At 47.9% G+C, this 20987-nt stretch overlaps 2 protein-coding genes across 2 annotated transcripts; both read left to right on the forward strand.

Moving 5' to 3' along the window:
- Positions 1–2333: 2333 nt before the first annotated feature.
- dnajc1 (DnaJ (Hsp40) homolog, subfamily C, member 1) lies at positions 2334–10999 on the forward strand. The gene is made up of 11 exons (XM_056410479.1): positions 2334–2338; positions 2450–2521; positions 4425–4590; positions 4659–4756; positions 4827–4920; positions 6308–6392; positions 7205–7368; positions 7435–7554; positions 8128–8176; positions 10064–10473; positions 10637–10999. The coding sequence occupies exons 1-11, from the start codon at positions 2334–2336 to the stop codon at positions 10703–10705; spliced, it is 1332 nt and encodes a 443-aa protein (XP_056266454.1). The 3' UTR covers positions 10706–10999.
- A 1137-nt stretch (positions 11000–12136) lies between these two features.
- Positions 12137–20683, forward strand: cunh7orf25 (chromosome unknown C7orf25 homolog). Its single transcript, XM_056410556.1, has 2 exons — positions 12137–12240; positions 19375–20683. The coding sequence occupies exon 2, from the start codon at positions 19391–19393 to the stop codon at positions 20606–20608; it is 1218 nt and encodes a 405-aa protein (XP_056266531.1). The 5' UTR covers positions 12137–12240; positions 19375–19390; the 3' UTR covers positions 20609–20683.
- Positions 20684–20987: the final 304 nt, after the last annotated feature.

A 20987-nucleotide genomic window follows, 5' to 3' on the forward strand; every position in this document is an offset into this window, starting at 1 on the left:
CTTCTTCACCATGTTGTCTTCCTCTTCTTCACCATGTTGTCTTCTTCTTCTTCACCATGTTGTCTTCCTCTTCACCATGTTGTCTTCACCAAGGTCTTCTTCTTCTTCACCATGTTGTCTTCCTCTTCTTCTTCACCATGTTGTCTTCCTCTTCTTCACCATGTTGTCTTCTTCTTCTTCACCATGTTGTCTTCATCTTCTTCACCATGTTGTCTTCCTCTTCTTCACCATGTTGTCTTCCTCTTCTTCACCATGTTGTCTTCTTCTTCTTCTTCACCATGTTGTCTTCTTCTTCTTCACCATGTTGTCTTCCTCTTCTTCACCATGTTGTCTTCCTCTTCTTCTTCACCATGTTGTCTTCTTCTTCACCATGTTGTCTTCCTCTTCTTCACCATGTTGTCTTCCTCTTCTTCACCATGTTGTCTTCTTCTTCTTCACCATGTTGTCTTCCTCTTCTTCACCATGTTGTCTTCTTCTTCACCATGTTGTCTTCCTCTTCTTCACCATGTTGTCTTCTTCTTCTTCACCATGTTGTCTTCTTCTTCTTCTTCTTCACCATGTTGTCTTCTTCTTCATCTTCTTCACCATGTTGTCTTCCTCTTCTTCACCATGTTGTCTTCCTCTTCTTCTTCTTCACCATGTTGTCTTCTTCTTCACCATGTTGTCTTCTTCTTCTTCACCATGTTGTCTTCCTCTTCTTCACCATGTTGTCTTCTTCTTCTTCACCATGTTGTCTTCCTCTTCTTCTTCTTCTTCACCATGTTGTCTTCCTCTTCACCATGTTGTCTTCTTCTTCACCATGTTGTCTTCTTCTTCACCATGTTGTCTTCTTCTTCTTCACCATGTTGTCTTCCTCTTCTTCACCATGTTGTCTTCCTCTTCTTCACCATGTTGTCTTCTTCTTCTTCTTCACCATGTTGTCTTCTTCTTCTTCACCATGTTGTCTTCCTCTTCTTCACCATGTTGTCTTCCTCTTCTTCACCATGTTGTCTTCCTCTTCTTCACCATGTTGTCTTCTTCTTCTTCACCATGTTGTCTTCCTCTTCTTCACCATGTTGTCTTCTTCTTCTTCACCATGTTGTCTTCCTCTTCTTCACCATGTTGTCTTCTTCTTCTTCACCATGTTGTCTTCTTCTTCTTCTTCTTCTTCACCATGTTGTCTTCCTCTTCTTCACCATGTTGTCTTCCTCTTCTTCACCATGTTGTCTTCTTCTTCTTCACCATGTTGTCTTCTTCTTCTTCTTCTTCACCATGTTGTCTTCTTCTTCACCATGTTGTCTTCTTCACCATGTTGTCTTCTTCTTCTCTTCTTCTTCACCATGTTGTCTTCCCTCTTCACCATGTTGTCTTCTTCTTCACCATGTTGTCTTCTTCTTGTTCTTCTTCACCATGTTGTCTTCTTCTTCTTCTTCTTCACCATGTTGTCTTCCTCTTCTTCACCATGTTGTCTTCTTCTTCTTCTTCACCATGTTGTCTTCTTCTTCACCATGTTGTCTTCCTCTTCTTCACCATGTTGTCTTCTTCTTCTTCACCATGTTGTCTTCTTCTTCTTCACCATGTTGTCTTCTTCTTCACCATGTTGTCTTCCTCTTCTTCACCATGTTGTCTTCCTCTTCTTCACCATGTTGTCTTCCTCTTCTTCACCATGTTGTCTTCTTCTTCTTCACCATGTTGTCTTCTTCTTCTTCACCATGTTGTCTTCCTCTTCTTCACCATGTTGTCTTCCTCTTCTTCACCATGTTGTCTTCCTCTTCTTCACCATGTTGTTCTTCTTCTTCACCATGTTGTCTTCCTCTTCTTCACCATGTTGTCTTCTTCATCTTCTTCACCATGTTGTCTTCCTCTTCTTCACCATGTTGTCTTCCTCTTCTTCACCATGTTGTCTTCTTCTTCTTCACCATGTTGTCTTCTTCTTCACCATGTTGTCTTCTTCTTCACCATGTTGTCTTCTTCTTCACCATGTTGTCTTCTTCTTCTTCGCCGTGTTGTCTTCTTCTTCTTCTTCACCGTGTTGTCTTCTTCTTCTTCACCATGTTGTCTTCCTCTTCTTCTTCTTCACCATGTTGTCTTCTTCTTCTTCTTCACCATGTTGTCTTCTTCTTCTTCTTCACCATGTTGTCTTCTTCTTCTTCTTCTTCACCATGTTGTCTTCTTCTTCTTCACCATGTTGTCTTCTTCTTCTTCACCATGTTCTTTCTTCTTCACCATGTTGTCTTCTTCTTCTTCATCTTCACCATGTTGTCTTCCTCTTCTTCACCATGTTGTCTTCCTCTTCTTCTTCTTCACCATGTTGTCTTCCTCTTCTTCACCATGTTGTCTTCCTCTTCTTCACCATGTTGTCTTCATGTCCAACACCAGACACTCACCACTATCACAATAACTCTCCTAACTTACATCGACACAGTTCCTGCTGTCACATATCATCACTGCTCAGATGTTGATCCAACAGATCTGAAGAGTTTTTGTTGTTTCAGCTGGTGGCCATTTATGAAGTCCTGAAGGACGAGGAGAGACGCAGCAAGTGAGTAGACCTCTATGGCTAGTCCTTAGACATCTATGGCTAGTCCTTAGACCTCTATGGCTAGTCCATAGACCTCTATGGCTAGTCCTTAGACCTCTATGGCTAGTCCTTAGACATCTATGGCTAGTCCATAGACCTCTATGGCTAGTCCTTAGACATCTATGGCTAGTCCGTAGACCTCTATGGCTAGTCCGTAGACCTCTATGGCGAGTCCTTAGACCTCTATGGCTAGTCCGTAGACCTCTATGGCTAGTCCTTAGACCTCTATGGCGAGTCCTTAGACCTCTATGGCTAGTCCTTAGACCTCTATGGCTAGTCTTTGGACCTGGTGGACCTCTTTGGACCTCGGTGGACCTCGGTGGACCTCTTTGGACCTCTTTGGACCTCGGTGGACCTCTTTGGACCTCGTGGACCTCTTTGGACCTCGGTGGACCTCGTGGACCTCTGTGGACCTCGGTGGACCTCGGTGGACCTCGTGGACCTCTTTGGACCTCGGTGGACCTCGTGGACCTCTTTGTACCTCTTTGGACCTCGGTGGACTTCGTGAACCTCTTTGGACCTCGTGGACCTCTTTGTACCTCGGTGGACCTCGTGGACCTCTTTGGACCTCGTGGACCTCTTTGGACCTCGTGGACCCCGTGGACCTCGGTGGACCTCGTGGACCTCTTTGGACCTCGGTGGACCTCGTGGACCTCTTGGACCTCTTTGTACCTCGGTGGACCTCTTTGGACCTCTTTGGACCTCTTTGGACCTCGGTGGACCTCGTGGACCTCTTTGGACCTCGTGGACCCCGTGGACCTCGGTGGACCTCGTGGACCTCTTTGGACCTCGTGGACCTCGTGGACCTCTTTGGACCTCGTGGACCTCTTTGGACCTCGGTGGACCTCTTTGGACCTCGTGGACCTCGTGGACCTCGTGGACCTCTTTGGACCTCGTGGACCTCTTTGGACCTCGGTGGACCTCGTGGACCTCGTGGACCTCTTTGGACCTCGTGGACCTCGGTGGACCTCGGTGGACCTCGTGGACCTCTTTGGACCTTGTGGACCTCGGTGGACCTTGTGGACCTCGGTGGACCTTTTGGACCTCGGTGGACCTCGTGGACCTCTTTGGACCTCGGTGGACCTCGTGGACCTCTTTGGACCTCGTGGACCTCGGTGGACCTCGTGGACCTCGGTGGACCTCGGGGACCTCGGTGGACCTTGTGGACCTCGGTGGACCTTTTGGACCTCGTGGACCTCTTTGGACCTCGTGGACCTTGTGGACCTCGTGGACCTCTTTGGACCTTGTGGACCTCGGTGGACCTTGTGGACCTCGTGGACCTTGTGGACCTCGTGGACCTCTTTGGACCTCGTGGACCTTGTGGACCTCGGTGGACCTCGTGGACCTCTTTGGACCTTGTGGACCTCGGTGGACCTTTTGGACCTCGTGGACCTCTTTGGACCTCGTGGACCTCGGTGGACCTTTTGGACCTCGTGGACCTCTTTGGACCTCGTGGACCTCTTTGGACCTCGGTGGACCTTGTGGACCTCGGTGGACCTTTTGGACCTCGTGGACCTCTTTGGACCTCGGTGGACCTTGTGGACCTCTTTGGACCTCGTGGACCTCGGTGGACCTTGTGGACCTCGGTGGACCTTGTGGACCTCGGTGGACCTTTTGGACCTCGTGGACCTCGGTGGACCTTGTGGACCTCGGTGGACCTTTTGGACCTCGGTGGACCTTGTGGACCTCGGTGGACCTCGTGGACCTCGGTGGACCTTGTGGACCTCTTTGGACCTCGGTGGACCTTGTGGACCTCTTTGGACCTTGTGGACCTCGGTGGACCTCGTGGACCTCGGTGGACCTTGTGGACCTCTTTGGAGAGCTGTTGGTCGTTGGTTCTCGACATTGTGCTCATGTTTCGCAGGTATGATGATATCCTGGTCAACGGGCTTCCTGACTGGCGGCAGCCAGTGTTCTACTATAGACGAGTGAGGAAGATGAGTAATGCAGAGCTGGCCTTCCTCCTCTTCCTCATCCTCACTGTGGGACACTACGCTGTCATTTGGTCCATATACCTGGAGAAACAGCTGGTGAGACGCAGCACTCGCACACCCACTCGCCGCCGTGTGGCAGGACTCTGAACTGCTCCTGTTACCAGGACGAGCTGCTGAGCAAGAAGAAGAAGGAGAAGAAGAAGAAGCTGAGCTCCAGACCTGCAGAGGAGATCAGGTGTATGGGCCAGGATCGCTCCGACAGGTACGGCTGAGAAACCACGAGACTCACTGCTGCTTTGTGTTTGTTATTGTTTGTGTGTTTGTTGTTTCAGAGTTCATGAACGGCCACACTGGCAAGACATCCTCCCTCTGAAGCTGAGCATCTGGCTCTACCTGTCCATCAAGAACCTGCCCCAGACGATACAGGTACCTGTCCTTCTCTACCTGTCCTTCTCTACCTGTCCTTCTCTACCTGTCCTTCTCTACCTGTCCTTCTCTACCTGTCCTTCTCTACCTGTCCTCTCTACCTGTCCTTCTCTACCCGTCCTTCTCTACCTGTCCTTCTCTACCCGTCCTTCTCTACCCGTCCTTCTCTACCCGTCCTTCTCTACCCGTCCTTCTCACCTGTCCTTCTCTACCCGTCCTTCTCTACCCCCTGTCCCTTCTCTACCTGTCCCTTCCTGTCCTTCTCACCTGTCCTTCTCTACCTGTCCTTCTCACCTGTCCTTCTCTCTACCTGTCCTCTCTACCCGTCCTTCTCACCCGTCCTCTACCTGTCTTGTCCCTCTCTACCTGTCCTTCTCTACCTGTCCCTCTCACCCGTCCTTCTCTCTACCTGTCCTCTCTCACCTGTCCTCTCTCCTCTCACCTGTCCTTCTCACCTGTCCTCTTCTCACCTGTCCTTCACCTGTCCTTCTCTCTACCTGTCCTTCTCACCCGTCCTTCTCTACCTGTCCTTCTCTCACCTGTCCTTCTCTACCTGTCCTCTCACCTGTCCTTTCTCTACCTGTCCTCTCACCCGTCCTTCTCCACCTGTCCTCTCTCACCTGTCCTTCTCTACCTGTCCTTCTCTACCTGTCCTTCTCACCCGTCCTTCTCACCTGTCCTTCTCTCTACCTCCTTCTCACCTGTCCTTCTCTCACCTGTCCTTCTCACCTGTCCTTCTCTACCCGTCCTTCTCTACCTGTCCTTCTCACCTGTCCTTCTCACCTGTCCTCTCTACCTGTCCCTCTCTACCTGTCCTCTCACCTGTCCTCTCTACCCGTCCTTCTCTCTCTACCCGTCCTTCTCTACCCTGTCCTTCTCTACCTGTCCTTCTCTCTACCTGTCCCTCTCTACCTGTCCTTCTCTCTACCTGTCCTTCTCTACCTGTCCTTCTCTCTACATGTCCTTCTCTCTACATGTCCTTCTCTACCTGTCCTTCTCTACCTGTCCTTCTCTACCTGTCCTCTCTCACCTGTCCTTCTCTACCTGTCCTTCTCTACCTGTCCTTCTCTACCTGTCCTTCTCTCTACCTGTCCTTCTCTACCTGTCCTTCTCTCTACCTGTCCTTCTCTACCTGTCCTTCTCTACCTGTCCTTCTCTACCTGTCCTTCTCTCTACCTGTCCTTCTCTACCTGTCCTTCTCTACCTGTCCTTCTCTACCTGTCCTTCTCTACCTGTCCTTCTCTCTACCTGTCCTTCTCTACCTGTCCTTCTCTACCTGTCCCTCTCTACCTGTCCTTCTCTACCTGTCCCTCTCTACCTGTCCTTCTCTACCTGTCCCTCTCTACCTGTCCTTCTCTCGACCTGTCCTTCTCTACCTGGTGCTCAGGAGGTGAAGCGGTACTATGAGGACTACCAGCAGATGAAGCGGCAGCAACAAGAAGAAGCTGAAGCCGAACAGGAAGTTGTAATAAGTAATTACTTTTTACTTCCTTCAAGCAGCTTCCATTTAACTTCATGTTTGTTCAAACTGTTGTTTCTGTCCTTATTCTTTAATACAGTCTCAGACAATAATGAGGATTTACTTTTGTGTTTATTTTATATTGATTTAAACTTGTAAGCTCTGTAGTCTGAACCATGACCGTACACTTTATTACTCCGATATATATATATATTCATAACCTTGACCAAGGCAGTGCACACAAATACCAGCCACTAGAGGGTGGTATCCATGCACTAGAGCAGGGGTCAGGAACCTTTTTGACTGGGAGAGCCATAAAGGCCAAATATTTCTAAATATATTTCATTGAGAGCCATATAGTATTTTTAACGTATTATAAATGTAATATGTCTTGCTTTTAATGCGACTTCTGGTGCTGCATGATGCTATTGGGGGGGGGTGCAGGTGGCTTTTTCTTTGCTCCGCTCCGATGCGCACACACACCGTCATGGAGCTCTGCAGCGCGAGACGGAGAGCCGGGAAGTGTTCCCGCGACACGCAGCAGACGTTTAATACAAGAACAAAGACGTCTTGAAGGAAAGGACCTGACATCCTGCTGCTGCCATCTGGGCCAGAGAGAACATTACAGGGGGCGGGCAAAGTTTGTTTTTTTTTAACTCAAAATTGTCTGGGAGCCATATGCCGTCACCAGAAGAGCCGGATATGGCTCGCGAGCCAGAGGTTCCCGACCGCTGCTCTAGAGGCTACGAGAGTAGAATAGAGGGTTGTCTGATCCAGACTCCCCTGACCATGTGTCGTTGAACTTCCTGTCCATTGTCTGTTCAGGAGAAAAGAGGCCAAAGGTCAAGAAGCCGAAGGTGGAGTTTCCCGTGTACGAGCTGTCCTCGGAGCACCTGGCGGTCCAGGGCTACGACCAGGCCACCTCCATCGAGGACATCGAGGACCAGATGGACGACTGGCTGCAGGACCGCGGAGCGGCGAAGAAGAAGGTCTGACGGCTCTTCGTCCAGGTGGTCCTGAGCTACAGCGGTCACTCTCTCTGTTGATGTCCTCAGGCTGCAGACTGGACGGACGATGAGCTCAGCTTCCTCAGCAGGTTGATGGGTAAATTCCCTGGAGGATCTCCAGGTCGCTGGGAGAAGATTGCTCATGAACTTGGAAGATCAGTGTCCGATGTAAGCCTGTCATCCTAGAACCAGCTTGAATCCTTCGTGTTTGGTTGAGATACCAGAGGCATCAGGTCCCTAGAGGGTCAGAATCTGTGTTCAGGAGGTCCTGGTTGAGCTCCTTGAGGCATCAGGTCCCTAGAGGGTCAGAATCTGTGTTCAGGAGGTCCTGGTTGAGCTCCTTGAGGCCGTGACGGAGCCGATGTTCACCAACAATAGTTCATCGATCAAGATGCGCCCACATGTCGTGAGAAGATGTTGCCCTGTGGTCGTCTCTGACTCTTCAAGACCTTCTGAGTGTCCTCAGCAGCCTGGAGGAGGCTCCTTCATCCGTCCCCTCTGAGGAGGATCCTAGACTCTAGGTTCTCCTCTCCTGGACTCATGTTCCTTGTTTACCGGACTCCCAGGGTCATGGGGGTGCACACACCCCTCTACCATGACTCGGTTCCTCAAGATTCAATGTGTTCAGACAGAAGAGGAGTTTGTTATTGTTTCTGTTTGGTTCTGCTGACGGAGAACAAACATGAAATGATGGAACGTTCCAAAACATAATAAACTGAATGAATCTGTTTCCTTCAACAGGTGACGACTAAAGTCAAACTGGTGAAGAACAATGTCAGCCACACCTCAGGTAAACTCACCGGGGGTTCTCCTGTCAGTAGGAGGTTCTGTTAGTATCATGTTAACCTGAGGTTCTCCTGTCAGTAGGAGGTTCTGTTAGTGTCATGTTTACCTGTGGTTCTCCTGTCAGGAGGAGGTTCTGTTAGTATCATGTGAACCTGAGGTTCTCCTGTCAGTAGGAGGTTCTGTTAGTGTCATGTTTACCTGTGGTTCTCCTGTCAGTAGGAGGTTCTGTTAGTATCATGTTAACCTGAGGTTCTCCTGTCAGTAGGAGGTTCTGTTAGTGTCATGTTTACCTGTGGTTCTCCTGTCAGTAGGAGGTTCTGTTAGTATCATGTTAACCTGAGGTTCTCCTGTCAGTAGGAGGTTCTGTTAGTATCATGTTTACCTGAGGTTCTCCTGTCAGTAGGAGGTTCTGTTAGTATCATGTTAACCTGAGGTTCTCCTGTCAGTAGGAGGTTCTGTTAGTATCATGTTAACCTGAGGTTCTCCTGTCAGTAGGAGGTTCTGTTAGTGTCATGTTTACCTGTGGTTCTCCTGTCAGTAGGAGGTTCTGTTAGTATCATGTTTACCTGAGGTTCTCCTGTCAGTAGGAGGTTCTGTTAGTGTCATGTTTACCTGAGGTTCTCCTGTCAGTAGGAGGTTCTGTTAGTATCATGTTTACCTGAGGTTCTCCTGTCAGTAGGAGGTTCTGTTAGTGTCATGTTAACCTGAGGTTCTCCTGTCAGTAGGAGGTTCTGTTAGTATCATGTTTACCTGAGGTTCTCCTGTCAGGAGGAGGTTCTGTTAGTATCATGTTAACCTGAGGTTCTCCTGTCAGTAGGAGGTTCTGTTAGTATCATGTTTACCTGAGGTTCTCCTGTCAGTAGGAGGTTCTGTTAGTATCATGTTAACCTGAGGTTCTCCTGTCAGTAGGAGGTTCTGTTAGTGTCATGTTTACCTGAGGTTCTCCTGTCAGTAGGAGGTTCTGTTAGTATCATGTTTACCTGAGGTTCTCCTGTCAGGAGGAGGTTCTGTTAGTGTCATGTTTACCTGAGGTTCTCCTGTCAGTAGGAGGTTCTGTTAGTATCATGTTAACCTGAGGTTCTCCTGTCAGTAGGAGGTTCTGTTAGTATCATGTTAACCTGAGGTTCTCCTGTCAGTAGGAGGTTCTGTTAGTATCATGTTAACCTGAGGTTCTCCTGTCAGTAGGAGGTTCTGTTAGTATCATGTTAACCTGAGGTTCTCCTGTCAGTAGGAGGTTCTGTTAGTATCATGTTAACCTGAGGTTCTCCTGTCAGTAGGAGGTTCTGTTAGTGTCATGTTAACCTGAGGTTCTCCTGTCAGTAGGAGGTTCTGTTAGTATCATGTTTACCTGTGGTTCTCCTGTCAGTAGGAGGTTCTGTTAGTGTCATGTTTACCTGAGGTTCTCCTGTCAGTAGGAGGTTCTGTTAGTATCATGTTTACCTGAGGTTCTCCTGTCAGTAGGAGGTTCTGTTAGTATCATGTTAACCTGAGGTTCTCCTGTCAGTAGGAGGTTCTGTTAGTATCATGTTTACCTGTGGTTCTCCTGTCAGTAGGAGGTTCTGTTAGTGTCATGTTTACCTGAGGTTCTCCTGTCAGTAGGAGGTTCTGTTAGTATCATGTTAACCTGAGGTTCTCCTGTCAGTAGGAGGTTCTGTTAGTATCATGTTAACCTGAGGTTCTCCTGTCAGTAGGAGGTTCTGTTAGTATCATGTTAACCTGAGGTTCTCCTGTCAGTAGGAGGTTCTGTTAGTGTCATGTTTACCTGAGGTTCTATTGTCAGTATCATGTTAACCTATCATGTTCTAGTCGGTATTGGGTTCTACTGTCAGGGTTGGGTTCTACTGTCGGTAATGCCAGGTTCAACCATCAGTCACCTTGGTGTCTGTTTTAGGTCTGGTGAAACTGTCGGATTTGAAGGGAACTCTTCTTCCTGTGAGGTCATTTCCTGTTTCCGACACGCTGATGACTCAGAGAACGGCCTGTGAGGAGGAGCAGGAGCAGGAGGAGGAGGAGGAGGAGGAGGAAGATGTTCCTTCTGTCAGGAGGAGAACCAGGAAGTCGGCAGCAGACGAGGGGGAAGTGAAGGTCAGAGGCCATCGGCAGAGAGATTTTGACCCAGTGGAGGAGGAGCAGGAGGAGGAGCCTCAAGAGGCGGAGCCTCAGGAGAATAGAGTGAAGGCGGAGCTTACCGTCTGGACTCAGAACCAACAGAAACAGCTGGAACTCGCTCTGCAGCAGCTCCCCCGCGGAACCGCAGAACGCTGGGACCGCATCGCCAAGCTGGTCCCTGGGAAGACCAAGGTGTGTGTGTGTGTGTGTGTGTGTGTGTGTGTGTGTGTGTGTGTGTGTGTGTGTGTGTGTGTGTGTGTGTGTGTGTGTGTGTGTGTGTGTGTGTGTGTGTGTGTGTGTGTGTGTGTGTGTGTGTGTGTGTGTGTGTGTGTGACCGCTCTGTGTTGTTTTCCAGGAGGAGTGTATGATTCGCTACAAGATGCTAGCCGAGCTGGTTCAGAAGAAGAAACAGGCTAAAAGCTGAAGGTCCTCTGACTGCTGTGACCTCTGACCTCCTGACGGGTGCATCACCTGACGTGTGAATGACTGTGGCCTGTCACATGTCAGCCACATGTTTAATTCTCCCTCCCGATTGGACAGAATTATTTAGTGTTGTTCTGCGTGGCGTCTCACCTTCTCAGGTGTTTTATAATTGTCAAAAGAAGCAGGAGACTCGTTTAACCCCCTGACCTCTGACCTCATAGCTTCATGTGCCTTAACTCCATAAGCATGCTGTCAATCAACCTGTTCAACGACTCAATAAACAGTATTTATTATCTCCTGTTTGTTTCTCGTCAGTCTGCACACGATCTATTGCTCGTACCTGATGATCATATTGATTGCATCATGTTCGTACTCAATCATTTATCACATGGAGCTTAGACTCCTCCCACATCCTCCACCCCTTCAGGGGTGAGGGATTTAACCCCATCAGGGGTGAGGGTAGAGGGAGGGTGAGGGGAATGAAGACACGTCAGCAAAGCCAGCGTTGAAATGTCAGAACAAGACAGAAACTAAATCAATAATCAAAAGAAACATTATTATGGAATCAGTTGTGATTCATGAAGACATCGGTATGTGGGCAAAGGGAACCAGAGGAGAACCAGACGAGAAGCAGAGGAGAAGCAGAGGAGAACCAGACGAGAAGCAGAGGAGAACCAGAGGAGAAGCAGAGGAGAACCAGAGGAGAACCAGAGGAGAAGCAGAGGAGAAGCAGAGGAGAACCAGACGAGAAGCAGAGGAGAACCAGACGAGAAGCAGAGGAGAAGCAGAGGAGAACCAGAGGAGAAGCAGAGGAGAACCAGAGGAGAAGCAGATGAGAAGCAGATGAGAAGCAGAGGAGAACCTGAGGAGAAGCAGGAGAACCAGACGAGAAGCAGAGGAGAAGCAGAGGAGAAGCAGAGGAGAACCAGATGAGAAGCAGAGGAGAAGCAGAGGAGAAGCAGAGGAGAACCTGAGGAGAAGCAGAGGAGAACCAGACGAGAAGCAGAGGAGAAGCAGAGGAGAACCAGACGAGAAGCAGAGGAGAAGCAGAGGAGAACCAGACGAGAAGCAGAGGAGAAGCAGAGGAGAACCAGACGAGAAGCAGAGGAGAAGCAGAGGAGAACCAGAGGAGAACCAGACTGAGGACACGCGGCTGAACAACACGACGCTCATAAACAACAGGCCTGTGTGACGTAGGGCGTCATTACCATTGACTTACATTCAGAGCTGAGAGAGATGCATTAACCTGGTGGGCAGGAAAGGTACTGCAGTATTTGAAAACCAGGATGGCGTGGAAAGTGTTAACTCTGGTCCACACTCCAAGACAGCAGGTGGCGGTAATGCGCCTCTTGTTGGATACCAGCCGCCATAAGCCTTAAAAGAAGAAGAAAGAGGAGGCTTCCAACTTCCTACTTGCTTTAGGAGTAGAAGAAGAAGGGGGAGGAGCCTTCCTACTTGCTTTAGGAGTAGAAGAAGAAGGAGTTAGCTGATGTCTGGACACGAACCTACGGATTAAAGTTCACACGTCACTTTGCCGTAAGTTGACGTCACGCTTGTTTTCTGAAGGTTTTAATTGTTTCAATTATTTTAAACGATCGAAAATGAAACACGATGAACTACAGACAGGCTAAATGGCTGGCGTTACGTACTTAGCATCAGAGCTAACGAGCTGACGTCACTTTTCATAGTCGGACCATTAAAAACACTTTTAGACCTTTAACCCAGAACGACCTGGAATATGTTGTTTACTTGTTGTTTACACGTTATTTACATGTTTACACGTTGTTTGTGACCAGTTCATCTGCTTCACAGAAACATGTGTGTCTGTCCTCCGGTGTGACGGAGACATGTTCAATTCAGATTATTTTATGAAGCCCAATGTCACAAATCACAACTGATAGATGTCATGTGACCAGATGAACAATAGATGTCATGTGACCAGATGAACAATAGATGTCATGTGACCAGATGAACAATAGATGTCATGTGACCAGATGAACAATAGATGTCATGTGACCAGATGAACAATAGATGTCATGTGACCAGATGAACAATAGATGTCATGTGACCAGATGAACAATAGATGTCATGTGACCAGATGAACAATAGATGTCATGTGACTAGATGAACAATAGATGTCATGTGACCAGATGAACAATAGATGTCATGTGACCAGATGAACAATAGATGTCATGTGACTAGATGAACAATAGATGTCATGTGACCAGGTGAACAATAGATGTCATGTGACCAGATGAACAATAGATGTCATGTGACCAGATGAACAATAGATGTCATGTGACTAGATGAACAATAGATGTCATGTGACCAGATGAACAATAGATGTCATGTGACTAGATGAACAATAGATGTCATGTGACCAGATGAACAATAGATGTCATGTGACCAGGTGAACAATAGATGTCATGTGACCAGGTGAACAATAGATGTCATGTGACCAGGTGAACAATAGATGTCATGTGACCAGGTGAAGAATAGATGTCATGTGACCAGATGAACAATAGATGTCATGTGACCAGGTGAACAATAGATGTCATGTGACCAGATGAACAATATGTGTCATGTGACCAGGTGAACAATAGATGTCATGTGACCAGATGAACAATAGATGTCATGTGACCAGATGAACAATAGATGTCATGTGACCAGGTGAACAATAGATGTCATGTGACCAGATGAACAATAGATGTCATGTGACCAGATGAACAATATATGTCATGTGACCAGGTGAACAATAGATGTCATGTGACTAGATGAACAATAGATGTCATGTGACCAGATGAACAATAGATGTCATGAGACCAGATGAACAATAGATGTCATGTGACCAGGTGAACAATAGATGTCATGTGACCAGATGAACAATAGATGTCATGTGACCAGGTGAACAATAGATGTCATGTGACCAGGTGAACAATAGATGTCATGAGACCAGATGAACAATAGATGTCATGTGACCAGGTGAACAATAGATGTCATGTGACCAGATGAACAATAGATGTCATGTGACCAGATGAACAATAGATGTCATGTGACCAGATGAACAATAGATGTCATGTGACCAGGTGAACAATAGATGTCATGTGACCAGGTGAACAATAGATGTCATGTGACCAGGTGAACAATAGATGTCATGTGACCAGATGAACAATAGATGTCATGTGACCAGGTGAACAATAGATGTCATGTGACCAGGTGAACAATAGATGTCATGTGACCAGGTGAACAATAGATGTCATGTGACCAGATGAACAATAGATGTCATGTGACTAGATGAACAATAGATGTCATGTGACCAGGTGAACAATAGATGTCATGTGACCAGATGAACAATAGATGTCATGTGACCAGATGAACAATAGATGTCATGTGACCAGGTGAACAATAGATGTCATGTGACCAGGTGAACAATAGATGTCATGTGACCAGATGAACAATAGATGTCATGTGACCAGGTGAACAATAGATGTCATGTGACCAGGTGAACAATAGATGTCATGTGACCAGATGAACAATAGATGTCATGTGACCAGGTGAACAATAGATGTCATGTGACCAGATGAACAATAGATGTCATGTGACCAGGTGAACAATAGATGTCATGAGACCAGATGAACAATAGATGTCATGTGACCAGATGAACAATAGATGTCATGAGACCAGGTGAACAATAGATGTCATGTGACCAGATGAACAATAGATGTCATGTGACCAGATGAACAATAGATGTCATGTGACCAGGTGAACAATAGATGTCATGTGACCAGGTGAACAATAGATGTCATGTGACTAGATGAACAATAGATGTCATGTGACCAGATGAACAATAGATGTCATGTGACCAGGTGAACAATAGATGTCATGTGACCAGGTGAACAATAGATGTCATGTGACCAGGTGAACAATAGATGTCATGTGACCAGGTGAACAATAGATGTCATGTGACCAGATGAACAATAGATGTCATGTGACCAGACGAACAATAGATGTCATGTGACCAGACGAACAATAGATGTCATGTGACCAGACGAACAATAGATGTCATGTGACCAGACGAACAATAGATGTCATGTGACTAGACGAACAATAGATGTCATGTGACCAGATGAACAATAGATGTCATGTGACCAGGTGAACAATAGATGTCATGTGACCAGATGAACAATAGATGTCACGTGACCAGACGAACAATAGATGTCATGTGACCAGATGAACAATAGATGTCATGTGACCAGGTGAACAATAGATGTCATGTGACCAGATGAACAATAGATGTCATGTGACCAGATGAACAATAGATATCATGTGACCAGATGAACAATAGATGTCATGTGACCAGATGAACAATAGATGTCATGTGACCAGATGAACAATAGATGTCATGTGACTAGATGAACAATAGATGTCATGTGACCAGATGAACAATAGATGTTATGAGACCAGATGAACAATAGATGTCATGTGACGAGGTGAACAATAGATGTCATGTGACCAGATGAACAATAGATGTCATGTGACGAGGTGAACAATAGATGTCATGTGACCAGATGAACAATAGATGTCATGTGACCAGATGAACAATAGATGTCATGTGACCAGGTGAACAATAGATGTCATGTGACCAGATGAACAATAGATGGCATGTGACCAGGTGAACAATAGATGTCATGATACCAGATGAACAATAGATGTCATGTGACCAGGTGAACAATAGATGTCATGTGACCAGGTGAACAATAGATGTCATGTGACCAGATGAACAATAGATGTCATGTGACCAGGTGAACAATAGATGTCATGTGACCAGATGAACAATAGATGTCATGATACCAGATGAACAATAGATGTCATGTGACCAGGTGAACAATAGATGTCATGTGACCAGATGAACAATAGATGTCATGTGACCAGATGAACAATAGATGTCATGTGACCAGATGAACAATAGATGTCATGAGACCAGATGAACAATAGATGTCATGTGACCAGGTGAACAATAGATGTCATGTGACCAGGTGAACAATAGATGTCATGTGACCAGGTGAACAATAGATGTCATGTGACCAGGTGAACAATAGATGTCATGTGACCAGATGAACAATAGATGTCATGAGACCAGATGAACAATAGATGTCATGAGACCAGATGAACAATAGATGTCATGATACCAGATGAACAATAGATGTCATGTGACCAGATGAACAATAGATGTCATGTGACCAGGTGAACAATAGATGTCATGTGACCAGATGAACAATAGATGTCATGAGACCAGATGAACAATAGATGTCATGTGACCAGATGAACAATAGATGTCATGAGACCAGATGAACAATAGATGTCATGTGACCAGGTGAACAATAGATGTCATGTGACCAGGTGAACAATAGATGCCATGTGACCAGGTGAACAATAGATGTCATGTGACTAGATGAACAATAGATGTCATGTGACCAGGTGAACAATAGATGTCATGTGACCAGGTGAACAATAGATGTCATGTGACCAGATGAACAATAGATGTCATGAGACCAGATGAACAATAGATGTCATGTGACCAGGTGAACAATAGATGTCATGTGACCAGGTGAACAATAGATGTCATGTGACCAGATGAACAATAGATGTCATGTGACCAGGTGAACAATAGATGTCATGTGACCAGGTGAACAATAGATGTCATGTGACCAGGTGAACAATAGATGTCGTGTGACCAGATAAACAATAGATGTCATGTGACCAGATGAACAATAGATGTCATGAGACCAGATGAACAATAGATGTCATGTGACCAGGTGAACAATAGATGTCATGTGACTAGATGAACAATAGATGTCATGTGACTAGATGAACAATAGATGTCATGTGACTAGATGAACAATAGATGTCATGTGACTAGATGAACAATAGATGTCATGTGACCAGATGAACAATAGATGTCATGTGACCAGGTGAACAATAGATGTCATGTGACCAGGTGAACAATATATGTCATGTGACCAGGTGAACAATAGATGTCATGTGACCAGATGAACAATAGATGTCATGTGACCAGATGAACAATAGATGTCATGTGACCAGGTGAACAATATATGTCATGTGACTAGATGAACAATAGATGTCATGTGACCAGGTGAACAATAGATGTCATGTGACCAGATGAACAATAGATGTCATGTGACCAGGTGAACAATAGATGTCATGTGACCAGATGAACAATAGATGTCATGTGACCAGGTGAACAATAGATGTCATGTGACCAGGTGAACAATAGATGTCATGTGACCAGATGAACAATAGATGTCATGTGACCAGGTGAACAATAGATGTCATGTGACCAGGTGAACAATAGATGTCATGTGACCAGATGAACAATAGATGTCATGTGACCAGGTGAACAATAGATGTCATGTGACCAGATGAACAATAGATGTCATGTGACCAGATGAACAATAGATGTCATGTGACCAGATGAACAATAGATGTCATGTAACCAGGTGAACAATAGATGTCATGTGACCAGGTGAACAATAGATGTCATGTAACCAGGTGAACAATAGATGTCATGTGACCAGATGAACAATAGATGTCATGTGACCAGATGAACAATAGATGTCATGTGACCAGATGAACAATAGATGTCATGTAACCAGGTGAACAATAGATGTCATGTGACCAGATGAACAATAGATGTCATGTAACCAGGTGAACAATAGATGTCATGTGACCAGATGAACAATAGATGTCATGTGACCAGGTGAACAATAGATGTCATGTGACCAGGTGAACAATAGATGTCATGTGACCAGATGAACAATAGATGTCATGTAACCAGGTGAACAATAGATGTCATGTGACCAGGTGAACAATAGATGTCATGTGACCAGATGATCAATAGATGTCATGTGACCAGGTGAACAATAGATGTGACCAGGTGAACAATAGATGTCATGTGACCAGAAGGAATCCTGAGAGTAACAACACATTCATTGAGTCTGACAGAGTGTATAATAGTTGGTAGTCGTCATGGACCAAGATCCAGACCTCCATGATCCATCAGGTGGAGGTAGAGAGGAGGAGTGGGCGGGGCTTCAGGGTCATGACATCAGACCAGCAGGTCCAATGGACCCTCTGAGACGTGAAGTCACAAGGACTCCGGAGAGGAAGCAGAGTTAGTGATGTGATGGAGAGATGTAAACTGAAGAGACTTCTCGAGCAGCCTGGTCATACGGAGTTGCAGTCATAAATCTAGAAGTAACAAACGCATGAACCAGTTTTTCTGCGTCTTTTTGAGACCAGATGTTAGTTGACATGTGAGGAGATGAATCAAAGAGTCCTTGAGATGTTCTCCACCTGGACTTAAAGGTCTAGTCCTGATCCAGGAGAACAGAGGTCCTCTACAGGGTGTTGGTGCCAGGGCGATGTGGTCTACAGGAACCACTTCCTCTGACCTCTGACCTCTGAGCTGCTCAGTCAATCGCTTCAGTTTGTCAGTTTCAGCTCCTCATGTTTTATGTCTTGAAGACATCTTGAAGTCCAGAGAGATGGTTGGTCTCCTCTGGTTGATCAGAGAGATGATGATGGTGGTGATGATGATGATGGTCTCCTCTGGTTGATCAGAGAGATGATGATGATGATGGTGGTGATGATGGTGATGTGATGGTGATGATCAGGGGTCCCCAAACTTTTTCCTGTGAGGGCCACATAACGTTTGCCTCGTCTGCTGGAGGGCCAGCCGTGGGGGGGGGGGGTGCTAGTGAGAAGTGAGTGTGCTCACCTATGCGCGCGCATCACTCACGCTCGCGTGCAGACAGCATTTAACGGAGCAGCGCATGCGCTCTGATCGCTCTTTTAATGTAGTATCGATACTAAAAATATGGGGGGGGGGAATTACAGAGTGGGGGGTGGAGATTTCACCCTGTTATAATAGCAGGGATAACACTGGAGTTGATAAGCGTGTCTTCTTGTCTGATCAATACGCAACTGTGAGGTGCGCGAATGGACCGAGCGGCCAGCTGCTGATCACTCAACAGCCCGACGTGCACGAGTAGACGGTGCACCAAGACTCATTTTGACCCAGGAAAATCCTGGATGCGCGCCACTCGCTGTGAGCTGCGCGTGCAGACAGCATTTAACGGAGCGGAGCAGCGTGCGCTCTGATCGCTCTTTTAATGAAGTATCGATACTAAAAATATGCTAAATCACATCGTTTTTAACGTGCGGGTACTTTGTTAGCATCGCTACACCGTGCAGCGTGACGGCAGCAGATGTAGCGGACTAACATCCAAGCTAACCTAACTTCCCAAACGCTGTGGACATCTGAACGCTGATTGGCCGAGACGCGACACGTCCATCAAAGATGTTCTATTGCAAAGAGCACCACTTCACATTTTCTCCGCGTCTCACTGCAATCTCAACGGCAGCGGGCCAGGTGAACACAATAATAAATCGGAACGCGTCTCTGGTATTGTTCAGGGGGCCGGTCCACATGGGGAGGCGGGCCGTAGTTTGGGGACCACTGGTGATGATGATGGTCTCCTCTGGTTGATCACAGATATAATTGAGTATCATCTGCAGAACAATGACCGTTTGGAGTGTTTCTGATGAGATCAGGTCAGCCCAATGGTTCATGTGTGTCTCTGTCCTCAGGTGTGATGTAGGAGACATGTCTCTCCAGGTGGTGCTGCAGCAGAGGATCACCTCTGCCCAGGTGTTGCTGAAGAGGGCGGAGCTTCTGGTTCAGGGGGTGGAGGGCCACCAGAAGCTGTGTGGTAAGCTGCGGGCGGAGCTGCGCTTCCTGCGGCGGGTGGAGGCCGGAGAGCTGCAGGTCCGAGAGTCTCACCTGCACAGCACCAACCTGACTCACCTGACGGCCATCGTGGAGTCGGCGGCGAGTCTGGAAGACGTGGTCGCTCTGCTTCACGTCTTCACCTACCTGGACGCCGCCGGCCACCGGCAGACGCTGGTGGTGGACGTGGTGGCCAACGGGGGGCACACCTGGGTGAAGGCGGTGGGCAGGAAGGCCGAGGCTCTCCACAACATCTGGCAGGGGCGGGGCCAGTACGGAGACAAGAGCATCATCAGCCAGGCCGGGGACTTCCTGCGGGCGAGCCGCCAGCAGGAAGTCCACTACCGCCCCCCCCACATCGTCTTCGCCTTCTATAACGGGGTCTCCTGCCCCATGGCCCAGCGCCTCAAGGACATGGACATCGCCGTCCGCGGGGACATCGTTGCCGTCAACAGCGTGACGCTGGAGGAGGAGGAGGAGGAGGAGGAAGAGGAGGGGCCAGTTGAAGATGAGGAGGAGGAGCTCACCCGAGTGGCCCTGGGCGCCGTGGTGGCCCGCTTGGCGTTCCCTCTGCAGGTGAAGGTGGAGGAGTGCCGGCGCGTGAACCTGGACATCACCACGCTGATCACCTACGTGTCGGCGCTGAGTCACGGCCGCTGCCAGCTCTGCTTCCGGGAGCCGGTGCTGACGGAGCAGGCGGCTCAGGAGCGCCGGCTGCCGGTGCTGCCGCGGCTCGACGACTTCCTGCGAGGGAAGCAGCTGTTCGCCTGCCGCGCCGCCGTCCACGACTTCCAGCTGATCCTGGACACGTTGGGGGGGCCGGGCGAGAAGGAGCGCGCCCGCACGCTGCTCGCCCGGCTGCGGCAGGTGGACGACCAGCCGTCGGAGCGCTCGCTGGTCCTCACGCCGAGCGCCAAGGTCAACCGCCGCTCGCTCCTGATCTTCGGCACCGGAGACTCGCTGAGGGCCGTTACCGTGACGGCAAACAGCCGCTTCGTCAGGGCGGCCGCCAATCAGGGCGTCCGATACAGCGTGTTCGTCCACCAGCCGAGGGCGCTGACGGAGGGCAAGGAGTGGAGGGCCACGCCCCTCTGAGGAGACTTCCTGTGGCTGATGGGAGTTTGAGTTGTAGTCCTGTCAATAAATGACCTAATAAAGCATCAGTCACTTCCTGCTGTCATCTCTTCCGCACGGCCTTCATTTTGTACACATCATCATTATAACCACATACGTTTTTAGAGTAAACAGTCAACAATCCAGCCTTAAGTGTTACAACATAGGAGTGGTGTTGTCACATCAGCCAATCAGCTCTCTGATGTGGAGGCAGCCAGGAGTTTCCCATCATGCACTGGGCCATGCAGTCGAGTGCATGAGAGACGTCACTTCAGATAACAGACTATTTTTTTGCTCCGTCCCGATGCGCGCAGACCGGCGTCGGAGCTCTGCAGCGACCGCGATCGACCAATCGATCGGC

The sequence above is a fragment of the Pseudoliparis swirei genome, unplaced genomic scaffold (assembly GCF_029220125.1).
Source record: "Pseudoliparis swirei isolate HS2019 ecotype Mariana Trench unplaced genomic scaffold, NWPU_hadal_v1 hadal_25, whole genome shotgun sequence".
Classification (NCBI taxonomy): Eukaryota; Metazoa; Chordata; class Actinopteri; order Perciformes; family Liparidae; genus Pseudoliparis; species Pseudoliparis swirei.